At 47.8% G+C, this 16,599-nt stretch overlaps 4 protein-coding genes; 3 read left to right on the plus strand and 1 right to left on the minus strand.

The window, feature by feature from the left end:
• Positions 1–3,513: 3,513 nt before the first annotated feature.
• Positions 3,514–4,062, minus strand: FFUJ_00862 (uncharacterized protein; the record flags this gene model as incomplete). Its single annotated transcript, XM_023570341.1, has 1 exon — positions 3,514–4,062. One exon carries the CDS (start codon positions 4,060–4,062, stop codon positions 3,514–3,516), a length of 549 nt encoding a protein of 182 aa, XP_023424656.1.
• A 1,049-nt stretch (positions 4,063–5,111) lies between these two features.
• On the plus strand, positions 5,112–5,860 carry FFUJ_00861 (related to peroxiredoxin 5, mitochondrial precursor; the record flags this gene model as incomplete). XM_023570352.1 has 4 exons in its annotated part: positions 5,112–5,425; positions 5,492–5,537; positions 5,609–5,774; positions 5,832–5,860. 4 exons carry the CDS (start codon positions 5,112–5,114, stop codon positions 5,858–5,860), a joined length of 555 nt encoding a protein of 184 aa, XP_023424657.1.
• Positions 5,861–7,237: 1,377 nt separating this feature from the next.
• On the plus strand, positions 7,238–7,781 carry FFUJ_00860 (uncharacterized protein; the record flags this gene model as incomplete). XM_023570363.1 has 2 exons in its annotated part: positions 7,238–7,317; positions 7,532–7,781. 2 exons carry the CDS (start codon positions 7,238–7,240, stop codon positions 7,779–7,781), a joined length of 330 nt encoding a protein of 109 aa, XP_023424658.1.
• A 6,729-nt stretch (positions 7,782–14,510) lies between these two features.
• Positions 14,511–15,419, plus strand: FFUJ_00859 (related to CCAAT-binding factor HAPB protein; the record flags this gene model as incomplete). The annotated part of the gene is made up of 1 exon (XM_023570374.1): positions 14,511–15,419. The coding sequence occupies one exon, from the start codon at positions 14,511–14,513 to the stop codon at positions 15,417–15,419; it is 909 nt and encodes a 302-aa protein (XP_023424659.1).
• Positions 15,420–16,599: the final 1,180 nt, after the last annotated feature.

Below are 16,599 nucleotides of genomic sequence, written 5' to 3' on the forward strand. Positions count from 1 at the left end.
AAGCCAAGTCACCAACGGTTATACCGACCTGCAACAGAAGTTAACAGAGCATATCCAACTTCCAAAACGACACGACAAGAGACAGGGGCAGTGGAGGGTTGCCACAGGTGCTCAGTGGTGGGTGGTCTGGGCTTGGGGCGCCAAAATGGCCCTCGTGCCTGACAAGGGGAGGGAAAAGATGCGAAGAAATAAACTTGAACTTCCTTGTATTCAACGAGTATCTTTGTACTACTAGAATTGATCAAGATTAGTAAATTGTAGGCAGAGATATGTTATGATCAGAGGCGTATTCTTCGACGTAGGATCCTATAACACTCGTCTACCTTGAACTTTGCGAAATACGGTACGTTTATTCCTTGGGATTCATCTTTTTCGGCTCTCCATCAAGAGGCCTGCATAGGTTTTCTGTCAATCAACGCTTGTTGAGGGGCAACAAGAGACAAGGGACCCATCCTTGCGTGCCAAGTCAGGGGTAGATTGGACCATCACCCGCTTCGGGCTAGACACAGGGCACAAGGCTCTACTAAAGTGCCTGCACCTGCTTATGCGGGCACTCATGGACGGCTCGCTGTGGATGCCCGTGTGAGTGAGATGGGTAATAATGGAGGGCAAAGAATTGGCTGTGGTTCAATATGTGTGCTGAACTTCACTTGTATTGCTGCAATGTCGTAATCTTGTCGCCGGGCCACTCGCAGATTGCTTCTAATAGCTAAATATGCCCGCCAGTTTCTCTCTTTACGATGCACCACTAAACAGGCCCGTGTGACTGAGTGAGGTCATGACGCCCTAGCGAGCGAGTGAATCCACTGCTCGTGGAGAAATAAAGAAAATGGAACCAAAGCAGCTCCATACTGCGTAGGGCCCTGCATTTGATTGACAATCTGACAATCTTCATTGCAATAATAGCCAGCCCGTTTTTAATCGAGGAGAAAAGGTTCTCACAAATGATCATATCTGTTCTTCAACGATAAGGGGTTCGGAGCTACATTTTCACTGGCCTATACACTATCACCGTCGTTTTAGCGTCTATACACACATTCCAACTGCGGCATGTCTCGCATCACCTTGCCTCTCTTCACTCATCAGACCCATGTCTCTGGCGTGCTGTGCCTCATCTTTCTAGGTCCCCTTGCCTGCCATGCGAGCCCCCCTGTCAGCAACTGAATGTATCCCGAGTCTAACGGTACCTTATGTACTGTACCTGGTTCTTGGCACCCTGTCTTGTCGTGCGCGCAACGACTGCGGTGCGGTTTGGGGCATTGTCGATCGCCGGCAGAGCAACCTGCGAATGCAACGATGAAAACGGCTTCAAGGTTTCGAAGATCACCATCTTGGGCATTATCACAGTAGCAGGCCTAGTTAAAACGGCATGTTGTCACGCAAACTTGACGCTTGGCAGTCCGAAAGAAGACTTCTGATACACGGAGCTGGTTGGCGATCGTCAGAATCACATCCTTCTCATATCCATATCCATTTGTGGTTCTCGTCTATCGAGGAATCGCTAACGCTGACTATCTGCGAGACATGGCTGAATACATCAGCGAGTAGTTTTCGCAATTTTGCGAGTTATCGCTCCACATTCTTGTCTTTCCACGCCATTAGCTTTCCCTTTCATACAATGACAACGGCTTTGATTAATACAGGATTGTGTAGATGACATTGTGACAAGGCAGTTTCTCCAATGGCTAAGCTGATTCGAGGTCTAGACAACGCCAGCCTTCACTCTAGATACTCATGGCTGATCTACTTTGATGCTAATCATCGTTTCTACCAATCACCAAGCAACAGCTGGTTCAAGGCTAACAAGAGCCACCTGTCTCGACAGCCACTTCTCGCATATCACTTGAGGCAAGGGATTGGAATGGAAAGACAGAAAGCCGAACCCAACCGTTGAACGGTTGTGCACTTACATACATGCAGGAGTAGTCGGAACCTTGCATCTTCAGCTGATAGTTCAGCCTGCCTGATCCTAGAACTCTTGGGAAAAGAAAGCGGACGTCAAAGCGGGTGATATACTGCATCGACTTACTCCTTCGTGCCTTGTAACTGCATATGAGAATACATTGCCAAGCAAGAGGTTGCGGCTTAGACATGGGCCAAGAACCAGCGTTGAATACTTGTAGAGCTAACATCGAGATAACTCCACTCTCAACGACCATGTCCCATGTTGAGATACTTAGGAATTGTGATCTCAACTCATGTCAGTGCCGACCTACCTCAGGTCAGGATCAGGATACGAGCTGTCTATCCACAATTCACCTTGAGGATTGATCTTGAGGGCTAGCCCCCACGTGCTGCTATCGCCATGTCATCTGTGCTATCCAACCATTCATGTTGTTTTCCAGAAGCTGATTCGGACACGAAATACTGTACTCTCTGGTCGCCCTAAATATGTCTATATCTGAGAAGGGGCATAGACTGCCAGCATGCATATCACATGTTTTTCTGTTTCTACTTAGAGACGATACATACCTAGTTACGTATTGACTTAAGTAACTCTCAAAGAACCGACATGCAAGGAGATCCCTTGCATAGCAAGCATTTCATCACGATCGAATGCGCACTGGTGATGTGTTTCCTCCATCTTCGTGTTCCCTCTCCATCCGGGGTTCCGGATGGGCCTGTCGACCCTTGATTAATTCTGAAACGAACACCCTTCTGCCAACGGGACGAGCCTAGCCGCCTCCATTGTGAATGAAAGTACACATGAGTGTAACGTACGTGACCTTTATGCAAATACCCATGTACAGGCTCGGCTGATTCCGGTGTCAGGTCTTTAAACAATCATTGTTGAAACTGTGGTCTGTGAGTCAAGACGTACTATATTTATCGTCCTATTTATTGAGTCCCTACTCCCAAGATGGTGGCACGGGAGGCGTAGCCACGATAGCAGGGTTTCGATATCTGGCACACACTTAACGTGTTATTATTGTTTGACAACAAAGCAATAGATATCAACAGTCGCCAACGAAAGTTCTAACACTCCATACAAATGCAAAACACAAGTTCACTTCAATATTCATGCGATAGTGTTGTGCCTCGGGGTATCAAAAAACGTCTGACGCGGGAATCCACATTCACCATACAAAATCACGTCTTCACGTCAGACGTTTTCTGACACCCCCTAGTTGTGGTACTGAATAGCGGATCTGGTCAAACACTGCATCACTCGGACAGCGTTTCCCGATTGTAGATACTCATATGTAACATATATCATGCACCACACCGTTCAATTGCATGGGAAATATTGTTTCAGATTCCCCCGATGACATCTTTTCTATAACTGCATTGATGTTATATCATGCCAATCGCTCCGAGATGTAGCCTCTTGGTTTCTCAGTTCCACGACAAGATCCCAACCAAAGTTGACTCCTTGCAAACAATAGTATCTTGAACAGCAGTTTTATATCGGCCATGTTCCTGGAACTCTCCTGTGTCATCTATGTACCAGTCATTTGGCACATCTTCCATCAACAGCTTCCTTGTTCCCATCACTATAAGCACAGCCGTCACCTAGTCCGTCGAGTTCTCAGGGGGGAAAGGTTGGACGTTGATGTCATGGCGTCGATAAAGAGCCGAGTCCTCAGGGTTTTTCTTTTCCGGTAACTGTATCTCCCGGAGAATCTGATAGAAGGAGTTTTGATAATCCTTCTTGAATATGAATCCGATGGCGGCATCAGACTCGAAATACTCGTGCTGCCTAATGTTGTCAAGTCTCTGGCTCTGAAGCACATAATACTCGTAAATCGGGTGTTTTCGAGGCATGTAAAGATGACCGCACATCCTTTTCGCGTGTGTCTGTACGAACAGACCACTCTCTATGTGATCGTGGGTTCTGTCCGCTCGGTTGGTAAGGGAGGGATCTCCTCGGGCACGTTGGGAACGAACCCTGAAGTCGACAGTGTAAACCACATAACAGTGGTGGCGCCAAGTTGGAGTCTGTGTAGGCCAATTTTCGAGCATGATGTGTGGCAGGTTTTTAGTTGTGGCCTGTTGAGTAGAATCTGGTCGATGAAGCGGGAGGTCCCCCAGAGTATCGTGTTCGTCAGATTTCGAATACATGTTTTTCCTAGGTATGATTGATATGATCGATAAAATCAAGCCATCCTGCTATCCCAAGCTTCTCTCGCTTCTCAATGAGATATCGTTGTATGGCTTTTCGAAGAAAACGTTCGGGGGAGCCCAGCCCCCTGTAGTGGAAAAGTTCGTAGTATCAAGTGACGATGAGACACAAATAAATTCGCCCAAGAAATAAGACGTTAATATATGTATTCGCTTGAATTGTGAGGGTTTAGAAATCTCAGTGTGTAGGGGTTGAGCTTTTGTCTTCCGCCGTGGGCAGCAAAGCAGTAGGTAGCGAATACAGGCAGGTGCAGGCAAACTGATGCATGTCAATGGATGGAATGGAACGGAAGGCACACTGCAGGTATATAGCAGCGCTGTTTGAGCAGTTGCATTTTTCTACTTCATCCTATCTTCACATGTACCTTTCTAGAGGACAACAATAGGAATTCTTACGATGGCCAATACCGTCATCTCTTCATCGCTATTCACCAAACACTCCTTGCCAACAAGTTATTTTAAATGCCTAGTATCAAGAAGACTCTACCTCCTATATACCTGGGTATTGTTCTATTGCCTATAATTCTTTCCTTCCATTTCTTCGGTCTAATCCCTTCTAGCAAATCTTTTTAATGTCTTCCGTTCCGCATAGGTACATAATAGGTAGCAATTCAACGTCAATAGAGGTCTTTCGTCAGCGAGGCCACCTGCGGATATGTGCAGCTTATAGTCCCGAGGCAAACAGTAGAAACCAATTGTTGAAAAATAAAGACGTACAACAAACATTATCATTGTTGCTAGTCCATTTTGATAGTGTAACACGATCATGATCTTTCCATCAAAAAAGCACACACAAGAAGCTGGTACATCATCTTTCAACAATTGAGCTCCACTGCGCTAAGGAGCTCAACGTGATGTCATTTGTGCCGCAGCTGTCCCAAGCTCCAACCTCCAGCACGAATCAACTGTCAATCCAAGAAGCAATTGACCACGCGTACCTGTTAGAAATAGCATATACGCTTCACAGTTTATCTTAACAGCCTTCGGCAATGTCCTTCAGAGCTCCTATCCGACGTATTGCCCTCGCCAGGCCTGCTTTGGCTGCGCGGGGTTTTCACTCGACCCCTCGTGCTTTTGTCCGCGTTGGCCAAGAGATTCCTAACCTTGACGTCCTTCTGGAGGACTCGCCCGGCAACAAGGTCAATCTCGCGGAGGAGTTCCAGTCAGCCAATGGCTACATCGTCGGCGTTCCTGCTGCCTTCTCTGGAACGTGCTCCAGCAAGCACATCCCCTCTTACATCAACCACCCCAAGCTCAAGCAGGCTGGCCAGGTCTTTGTTGTATCTGTTAATGATCCCTTTGTGTAAGTTCAACAATCATGAGTCGTCGTATATAATATTAACATGGCTTGTTTCTGACTGTATTGCAGCATGAAAGCTTGGAGCGAGCAGCTTGACCCCGCCAAGCAGACTGGTGTGAGTAAACATTTTTAACACAAAACTCCTCTCGTTCAAAGTTCGAGATTATTTATCTTAACTTCTCTCAGATTCGGTTCCTTGGTGACCCTACTGGTGAGTTCACTAAGGCCCTAGACCTCGGCTTCGAGGCCTACGAGGTCTTTGGTGGCATGCGTGGAAAGCGATATGCCCTCAAGGTTGAGGATGGCAAGGTCAGCAAGGCGCACGTGGAGCCTGACAATACTGGAAGCGCTGGTGAGTGGTATCCTGAGATCGTTTATCATGTATATTTGCTAACATCAAATCTACTAGTCTCCATGGCGGAGCAAGTGCTCGACTAGATTTGCTTATCTCTATATATCTGGGTGGAGTGTCCCGTACGCCCGCGTTGTCTCAAACATCTTGAGAGCATCTCGTGATCCAAATATACAACTACAGTACCCATGGTGCTTCATATTTCACTCACCCAATTTCTTTTTGACCTTGACCACCTCTAGTATCATCATCACCTGCTCGTCTAATCATCTCGATCTGCACAAATAGCGACCTCTTAGCAAAATCCTTCCTTGATCTTGACACATATCGATCTCATGAACGAAGGGGCACAGACTACCCTTGACGAGACCTTGTGAATGTTTTGCTTCTAGTATGATACTTTCCCCGTGAGATAGGCTTCCTAATCATCGAGCCACTGCTTCCGACTCTTTCGACAACATTGCCACCGCGCGCCACAATTCTTTGACACCCATAGTTTTGGACCCCATTTGGTTAGCAGAGTAAGTTGCTCAGTGTCAGTACCGTTCAATTTCATGTAGAAGATGTCTGTCATGATTTTTACCCCCCCTCCCCCTAACCTCTTACCTTTGCAGACCTTAGCTAATTCGCAAAGCTTACATCCACTCGTTTTGTCTGAGCCTTCTATCCTTGGTTCAGATATGTTGCGAAGCAGGCCTGGTGAGGAGCTGGTTGTTTCGCTTGGTCGGTGATATGAATGGTAGCGGCATAAGGAGGTGCAAAGTTTCAAGCGCCGTCCTAGAATATCATGGGTCTCAGCTTCTGGGCAAGTTTAAGAAGTCCTCCCATAACTATGGCTGTAGTGAATTTCTCACGTCTCATTTGCTTTTGGCGATCTTTGATGCCACCTACGAGCTTCAAGAGGGCGTGTCATTCCACAAAACTCTGTTGCGAATCGTACATTTCTGGCTAAGATGATACTATTTTGTCGAATCCATTGCTGGTCATAGCCATCCTAGAGATTGACGGCTATGAATCGGTGTGAGTATGGAAACTCTTAACAGTGGTGGTGGTGGAAGATTTAACCTATTCTCGCGTCTATTCGGTTGACTCAGGCACTGTCAATGATACCAGGCATGCAGCTCTACATACCCGGTAGCATTATGCAGTTCTAAGGCCGTTTCTCTAACGACATTCCTGATCACACATTTCTCAGTCAACGACAGCTGTTTAATTGCAATCCTCGTTCATATCAAGTTCACGAGGAGTCTTCCTGTGAGTACTACCCTATAGTTATTACACAACCAAACATTACTCCTGTGCACTGGATATTGTGCCATTCTTATATCATGGTCACCGGTCGGCATAACATACAATAACAGTTATTATTTTGTGTATATTACTGATGCATGGGAATGTGGGGAGAATATGTCAACCATCTCAAGCCAACTAAGTTTGTACGGGTTTCAAGTCCTTGATACGATATGTTGTATATTGCCGTAGACAACCAATGGAAAACCACCTCGCATCGAAAACATTTAGAAATACAGACTTTACCAGTACCGTACGTTATGGAATCAGCGACTGTGTTGATACAGTGGCAAATTCTCAGTGTGCTCAAGACATAAGTTTTGATCTTGGAGTAGACAGACCAGCATATGTACATCACTATGACTAGAACAAATCATCGAACCGGACAAGGAACGCCTGTCAATTCGATAGCCGAAACGCCCCATCAAAAGGAGGATAAGGACACCGGCTTGTTACTCAAACTATAGCCTTCAGACAAAGCAATGCCTTCCAAACAAGGACTCAACCGCCGTGGACCGAGATGATGATCGCCGTTCCGCCGTGTCCGAGCTTGGAACGGAGAGCTCTCTGAAGACTTGGATGAACGCAACGGCGGCGACGAATGAGAATCCATCGCAAGGGCTTGGGCTTGTCACACCAAATGAGTTGAAACTAGACAAGGGCGAGAGAAAGGCTAACGAGGAGGGTCCGGGACGCGTCTGCAACGCGATATCGTGAGCAGCCTTGTTGAGTGGTGAATTAAGCGCGCAACAAGGGTATTGGAGGAAATGCAAGAAATGATTAATTACGAATCAAAACTCGACAATGAATCAAAGATGCCCGGATATGTGATGGTCGCGTGTGGGCCAGGCCAAGTTTCGAGATGATAAACCTATAATAGTTGCAGTCACAAGTGATAACGCTGGAACCTGGGGGCATGAATCATGTCAATATAATTACGGCTGAGGTGATAACCGGGTATTGAAATGTGACATGGGCGGGAGGCGGCCGCCATATGAGGAAACAAGCAACCTACCCTTTATTCAAGACAGGCCTCTTTGAGCTACAGATATCGTCACTCGATCGAGGTGTTTACTGGACGGTGTAATCAGGTAGACTTTGCAGCAAGTGGGCTGATAGGCACAACCGTTAAGGCGTCACAGCCATGGCCTACGTACTGACGCCGAGATACAAGGCAAGGCGGACAGACCGATTCCAAGCATGCCGTCAGTCCATCGGGCTCTATTATCAGATAGATGCGCTGTTGCCCAAGACAGTCACTTCTCAACAGGTGTGTATTTGCGCAAAACATGGCTGCCGATATTGGGCTGTTATACATGCATGCAGTCCGAGATCATGAGGCGGCTACATGCATTGATGTTGTGATATGGGATGATTGGGAGATATCAAACCATGGCGCTGATGTTCCACCATTCCCCAGAATCACATGTAGTAGAAGAACAACATGCGTCATGGACTTGCTAGGTATTGTTGATATCTGAAAACCCAAATCCGATGTCAAATCCAATCGGAAGATTATCGATTCATGGTAACCAATTGATACTGAAGCCTCAGTTTTGTAACCTTGCAACGCTCTGCAGACGAAGAAGAGAAGGGAAAAGATGATGGCTCTCTACCCAACCACACCAACTCAAGGTACCTAGCCGCAGACCAAGCTGTGACAACTGGCCAACCACGCACATGCATCCGTAACAGCATGGAAAGGCCAAGACATGTGGGGGATGCACACCACCACCACGCGGTTACGCCCCCACCACTTTAGCAGACGACGTGCGATCTCGAGACAAGTACAAACATACGTAGTGTACGTATAGGCTATAGCTGGGAAGCAATATGACAATGCACTTGGGCAGTGAGTGAGTGCATTTCATTAATGCGATGCGATGCGATGCGGTGCGTGAGATCGAGCACAGCCGACAATGCACCAATGCTGTATCCCCATATCTGAGACTCTGACACGAAATTTGACTTCCTGTTCGGCAAAATACCGTTACGACTTTGCATCGTCGTCTCAGGATACGATGACATTACATCGGCCCTCGAAGCAAAAAGAGACACAACAGCATCATGGAGCAAGAACACCTCCAAGCCTAAGGCAAGATGGTGAAAATGCTTAATTTAAAGGCCTACCGAGTATATAATCAAGTTACCTGAGTCTTCTGGTTACTGGTGATAGAGGCCTCAAAGTTTCCTCGACTACTGGTACTATACGGAGTACCTACCCTTGAATACCTAAGGTACATATATGTCAATTGAAGGTACGCGCCGCGTCCGCGTGCAACAGGAACACAAAGAGTTCCTCTCCTCATCCACATGCGGAGCCTACGGTAGGACGTCCCGCATATTCCCCCCATTGAGGTGCAACGACCGTGCTACCATTACCACGATCCACAAGCCAAGGATCCACGGCCACTCACCGACTCCGTAGCTCTTACGTACGAACTGCTGCAGCCAGTTTGAGACATTCAAGACTGAGGTGTGTTTAATGAGGTGAGAAGCTAAGGTACAGGGCTCAACGACAGTGACGGCCCGGGGAAGATAGGATCAACGTACAGAGGTATTGCCGCTCTGTTCTCAGGATTGAACAGACAGGGCCTCGTATTGTGATTTCGTCCTTTTTAGATCTAGGCCTGCACTTGTACAAGAGACGGACGGGTACCGTAGCACGTCCAAGGGATCCTGCACGTGGATCTCTGTCCTGTGGAGCTACACTCCAGAGCTCTTCACAAACAACGAAGCAGGCAAAAAAAACAACAACAAAAAAACACCACCGATGGATGAGAATAGAGCCAAATTGACAACTTCTACAACGAGGCTGGGAATGTCTCTAATTCCACACGGCCAGTGAAGCAGAGGTCCGGATCGCTGGATTCAGGCTGTGAGCGAGTGCCAATAATATCACACCGACATTTGCCAATCGTTTACATCAATTCAAGGTTGCCATGATCCCCTCATCCAGCTGAGTTTCACTGCATTGCATGTGACCAAGAAGAGGCAAATTATTTCGTCACGTGTCCCTATGCTGGGTTCTACCAGTAGATACCTACCATGAAGCTGAGGTGTCATAGTTTGAATGCTCGAGCTATAGAAAAAACCAGAACCAGGTACTCGAAGACCTGGTGAAGCTGGAGATGTTTGAGGCCTGCCCACTGACATCAATATACAGCCTTGTTACGATGGTATATCGATAGCGTATCGATTAGATGGGCCTGGGCACCAACTAACTACTAGGTAACCAGCAATATGCCTTACCTTGCTTTGGTGACCGCTCTTCGTGAGTCAAAGCAGGCTACCTCTTTGTGAATTTGACAGAAGCTCATCAAGAACTTTGCAGCTCTGAAAAGCGCCTTGCGCCCCGTTATGTCGGCCGTCGGGATGTGAATAACTCGGGGCTAATTTTAGTCCAAGCCGGATTGCCAGCTCATCCACACACCACCCAACCCGGACAATGATCGGCCGACAAGAAAGAGAGGGGTGAGAAACACGGGTTATGTTTCGACCGCGATTTGTGTCGTCACTCTGTGACAGCTCGCGACATCTTGTTTGCTCGTCGAGGCCGAAGTTGCGAGAGAGAAGAGGTAACCAAGTATTGGGATACAAGATCTAGAGAGAAGCGGTCTGGGGAAGAATGATAGAAATGATGTACTGGAGCGGGAAAACACCTACCTAGACGTACAGCCTGGGAGTGAGAAGTAAGGCAAGCTGGAAGGCCTAGCACAGTGATATACTTGCAATCATCTTTTATCCCACCATCTCCTCATTCCTCCAACAAAGCAAGTTTACCTGTGTCAATGCTTAATCGACCTCACAGCGGGGTTCATTGAAGCATCAGATAAGAAGTTTGATTTTTTTGGGGTTTGACAACTCGGAACACCGGAATAGAGGTGGTCAGTGCCGAAGACCAAAGAGTTTAATAGAGGCTGTGACTGCGACGGTTATGACAGCTGTCATCATATCGACTGATCTCGACGAGTCCCATGAAAGCTTCAGTAAAATTACGTCTTCCTTGACTTTCCCTATTTGTAAATGCTCCCCAATGGACTGAACGAGACGAGACAAATGTAGGTACATCGTACATAGTACGTGCGGATAAATATCTCGAAAGTCAAGGCTTGTATTTGGATTCACACCCTAACAGCCCAGCCACCACAATGGCAAAATAGACACCCCCACCTAAGTGGAGCCCCATACAAACACAGACACCTCACCAGGGTTTAAAAAAGAGAGGAAGGTGCGCTCCTTGCGTCACAGTCTCTCTCCCAATCAAAATCTGACGCGGCTGGAGACCCACATTCGGAGCTGATTCATCCAGTCAAAGGAAGTCGTAAAAACAGACTGGATCCCGCCCCTCAAATCATCTCGTCGCATTTTCCCTCGTCCTCTCCTTCTTCACGGCCAATCAATCCTCCTGTTCTCGTCCACTCAACGAGCAATCAGAATCGTCCAAGGCCTCTCGAAACATTTGATTTGATTGACCTGTGTCGCTACCTTTATTCTCTGGCCATTCACAATTCACAATCATTTCTTCCCTTGATTGGATCATACACGCGCGCAAGACCAGCAATCGCTCCCGCCCGCGAACCACAGACAGCCCAGTAAACGCTCTGTGCTCGCAAGCCCAGTCAAGTTCTGCTATTCGCTCAGCGCCCGCCTTATCACCCCAAAGGGCAACACATAACACGGCAGACTATTGCTACCGGCTTCAGCCCTATCAGCTAAGACCGACTAATAACTGAACTGTTCTGTTATCCAGGACTGCACTTCAGTGTTATCGCTACGGATAGCTGGTTTCTATTGCTCATTCGGCAAATAAAAAAAAGCCCAGCTTGTTACTCTCCAGCCCCCAGGCAATTTTTCAGCTCAAGGCCAAGGTCAGGACCAGGGCTCAATACTCTTCCTCAAAAGCCTCATCATTGTGCGATCACCACGCACGACTTTACCAACCTTTCCCTCTTTATCTACCAACCTTTCCCTCTTTATCTGGCCAGGTATCAAGACATTGATTCTCCCGAAACCAATTTGCCTCCTTTGTTTTCCTCATCACAGCCTCGTTCTCAGAAACGAATTCATTCCCCTTGGGCGAACCTCGACAAGCTAGCGCTGTGATCTCACCTGAAGACCCCCATACACGCGATTATCCTCTAGGATTGTCCAAGACGCGTCCGACTTGCATCGGAGAAAGTCAACAACCCTGATTCTCTGACAAGAATTCTCCTGCCGAACTCGGATAGTCTTGTCTTTGCACTGCCTTGTCTCCCCTTTAACCCCTGTTTTGTCTGCCAGATTCCCTTCTAAGCGCAAGACCATAACTTGCCGCGCGACAAGACGAGCCTTCACTCGCCCGAGACAACCCACCCACTCCAATTCAATTTAACCCGCCTCGGTCCATCAGCAAATCAGCGACCTTTTGCACTTCGCTTCGCCTTTTCATCTTCACGACTTCGAGGCCTATCATCGTCAACAGCATCATAGTGGCCATTTCCATTGGTCGCAATACCTGTCACCTGACAATTCTTGTCTGCGGATCTCGATTTTACCCCGGATTTGACTCTTGTCATCTGGCTTCGGAATCGAGGTTGTACGAGTAAGCCTTGAGCGCGCTCAGTATTCCATCAAACCGTGCACATACGCTCGCGTGTGCATCATATCCGTAACAAAAGGTACGTAGAACCTCAACTTCTATCACAATTGTCCAAACATTTTCCCAGTCTTGGGTATTCTTCTCGTGTATTTTATCAATGCATTCGTTCTCTGCTTGACCACATCGTTAAGCAACGTGAGCGCGTCGTGTCACGGTGATCAGATCGTGTCAACGCGGCCTTGTTACTGCCATTTCACTCTCAAAACGCGCTTCCTCCATCAAGTGTTGGTTTCAACGCGCATTTCATGCTGTTGCCTGTGGTGTGTGGTGCAACGAGGATTTCTCTATCCTTTGGTGACCACTAACACCAAAGCTAGAGACGAAGTTGGCAAACTTGCACCGCAACTTAGACTGACAACACTAATAGCCTGTCGCCGCACCGACACCTCATTTAATCGGGACCACCCTTAACGTATGTATCACGTGTATCTTCTGTTTTATAATGCCTTGTTCACAGTTTGTCGTTACACTCTGGACCTTGGTTTACCACGTTGACGAGGTTGTTTCCTGCGATCCCAGCCAGCTTCGCTTATACCAAAGCGAGATGTGCCACTTTGGCGAAACTCTCCCACTCTACCACATGATCACTATTTCATCTATCGATCGAAGTAGTCCAGTGTCTACTCGGTCACACAAATGATGAAGTTGAAAAAGATGGATGCCCTAGCCTGTATCAATACCCTTTGACTTAACAAGCTTTGATATGCACGCCCGCCCACTCGAGCTTTTATCATTCCTATGGCCGGCCAATACCCCGCTTTGGGACCCTGTTGCGAGGCGCAGGGCCGCAGCTACCAGAATCTCGGGAGCGACTGGATCATGGCCGCCAGAAAGATTGAAGCCTAAGCCTTTGGAAGTTCAAACGGCGTTTCTTGACAAGGCAGCCTGGAAGTCCTCTTCATGTTGTCATGCGGCACGACGAACGGGCGCCAGTCTTGTTGAAGTATCTTGATCTTGCACTCAAGACTGCTAGTGACATCAGTGGCCATGCAGAACGCCAGAATGAAGAGCCGCATGCTCTACCCCAAGCATTCAAATCTGCCCAACGAAGGAAGTCTTCTGCTTTGAGGCCGCGAGCATCAATCATCTTACAGTACCTACTGCTCTGGCCCAAAGCTAGTGGGCTGGCCGAGTGGGAGATGTGGGCCCGTCCATCGCATATTCCGTCATGCATGAGACGCTGAGATGCCAACGCATCAAGAGTGGCTTTACAAAGCCCATCAGCACCCTTTACCCTTCCCGCCCCCGTTTTTCTACCGTCTCCTTTATCCTAGTTTAGCATATATACACCTCAGCTAACGCCTATGGTTGGACAGATCTCTTACAACGAGCAACTGACCAGACAGCACCGTCTCTGCCACCGCTGCTTGTCTATTACTTTACTCCAGCCCTAGATTCGACGATATTCATTCGCGTGGCTGTGTAAATAGTTTCATCAGCCACTCTAGGCAACATTGAGCCACAGCACACCAGCTCGTTTCGGCCTGCCAGCTCACCCACGCGTACCCAATTGCCTTAGTGCGCCTCATTCCAGAGTCTCTTCGTATTAGAGAGGATTTCCAGCACTCGAGCCCGACTGCTCCCAAACGAACATCAGTTTCCATCATCGCATAGTTGACGATCAGTTCTTACAATCACGTCTATTCGCTCTCTGTTCTCTTGCAAAGCTCTTGTTGCAACGCCACTCGATAACGCGTCAAGGACTGAACAATTCCTTATTGATCTTACACGCGGTCAACGAATAGTAACGCGACGAGGACGTATTTCCTCGACACTTAGTGATCAGACTGGATTCTTAGTGGAGAATGGACTACAGTCAATACCAACAAGGCCAAAATACACATCCCGGTTACGCGAACTCTGCTACTGCTAATAACATCGCTTCACCAACGAATACCATTCCCCAGCACACGGTACAATCCTCACCTGTCATCGCTTCTCAACAGCAACAAACTCAACCACAAGGACACAACATGTACGGACCACAATACGGAGTGGCACAACAGGGCATGCACTATGCGATGCCTGGTATACAGGCGGCCGCGATGGCAGCAACCGCCGCTGCTTCTGGCACGAACTATGGCTATATGTCCTCAGATCCCAATATTCCTCAAAGTTCACCCCGCATGGGTGCCAATGCCAAAAAGGACGGACGACAATCGCCTCGAATGAACAGCATGCCCCAAATACCCGGCCGTCGAATGAGCCAGGTTACGAGTCCCGGCGTTGCGACGGCGCCCATGATGAGCCATGCCGGTGCTCGACCAGGCGTCGCCCCATCTCAGATGCCCGCTCCCCAGATGCAACACCCGCAATCCCCGGAGATGCCAGCCGCGAGTGGTGCGGAGGAGTCGCCACTTTATGTGAACGCTAAGCAATTCCATCGTATCCTCAAGCGTCGTGTTGCTCGACAGAAACTTGAGGAACAGCTCCGACTGACGTCTAAAGGACGCAAGCCATATCTGCACGAGTCACGCCACAATCATGCTATGCGTAGACCTCGCGGCCCTGGTGGACGTTTCCTCACTGCCGAGGAGGTGGCAGCAATGGACCGCGAAGGTGAAAAGAGTGTCGATGGCAAAGATAATTCTGCTGGGGAAAGCTCTGGCACTATGGGAACAAAGCGCAAGTCTGAAGCCGGCTCGGCCACCTCAAACAAGAAAGCTAAGACGGACACAGCCAGCCCAGGGGATGAAGATGAAGATGAGGGTTGATATTGCAAATAAACACCCCTATCACCTTCTTTCTACTTTTTCAGCCTACCAGCGGTTTACGACGTCACGAAAGCACGATTGTTTCTTCTTTTGATCGCCACACTGCCTACAAGGGCCTGAATGGTCCCAAACAGAGCGAGTATTTCTTTTTGATCGGATGAGGTGTCTACAGTTATTGGCGAGTTGATATTGGCACCTTTGTTTACGTGTTGCGGCGGCTTATACCGTTCAACCACAGTCCGGCACGGCGTCTTTTCTTGACGGGTTTCATTTTAATACAGCACTTCACTGGCAACAGCAGATCATTCCGATTTTGGACGGGTATGACCTTGGGGATAACGGATGGACAAAATGGATGGACGATTCGTTACGATGGATACCCCGTTTCATTATATCGTTCTATCTTTTCTCCTGCGTCTGCTGTCCCACTTCCTATCGTCCTGTTGCATACGCCAACATGCAACTGGTCCCTGGCATACGTCGGTCTGGCTACCGAACAATAGCCATACTGCCACTGCGCTCACAGTTCAGAATTGATCATCTCATGCAAGTGAGAATAGACGACGAACGGGAAAATCGGATTGAGAAAAGAAAAAAGAAAGAGGACGTAAAGGGAACTCAGATGGACGAGATACTGTGTTACTTACTCACTTATCAAGTGGCTTGGTCAACTCCTCGCCATTGAATGAGGTTCTCAAAGGGGTGTATAGGTTTAGAGTCATCGATGATGGTCCGGCGTTGGATCCGAAGTATAGGAGAATTGTGTTTAAGGATTAAAGCTTGTAAATGTTTGTTTTAAATTTGATGACTTATGTGCCAAAGTTGCTGTCATGACAATGTCCTCTCCCAATATGTTTGACCATCATTCACAATTTCACAATGCTGTCTACGTATCTGGAAAACCTGGCATAAACCCGTATCAGTTCTCAGAGCACGAGGCTGAAACAACTGGGCTTGTTCAGCAGAGAAGCATACATTCGAAACTCAGTATCGAAAATGGAACGGGGTTAATCTGATAACTTCAGTCTAGATACACGATAATAGATGCCTAAATGCCTATATCTCTTGCCCATCGTATCTCATAATTCGTAACCATAAATCGTAATCGTAACAAGGCAAAATGATACTTGAACATCGTTGTCCTGTGAGAAAGCGAGAACGCCTTGAAGCCGTGAACGTT

The sequence above is a fragment of the Fusarium fujikuroi genome, chromosome FFUJ_chr01 (genome assembly GCF_900079805.1).
Source record: "Fusarium fujikuroi IMI 58289 draft genome, chromosome FFUJ_chr01".
Taxonomy (NCBI): Eukaryota; Fungi; Ascomycota; class Sordariomycetes; order Hypocreales; family Nectriaceae; genus Fusarium; species Fusarium fujikuroi.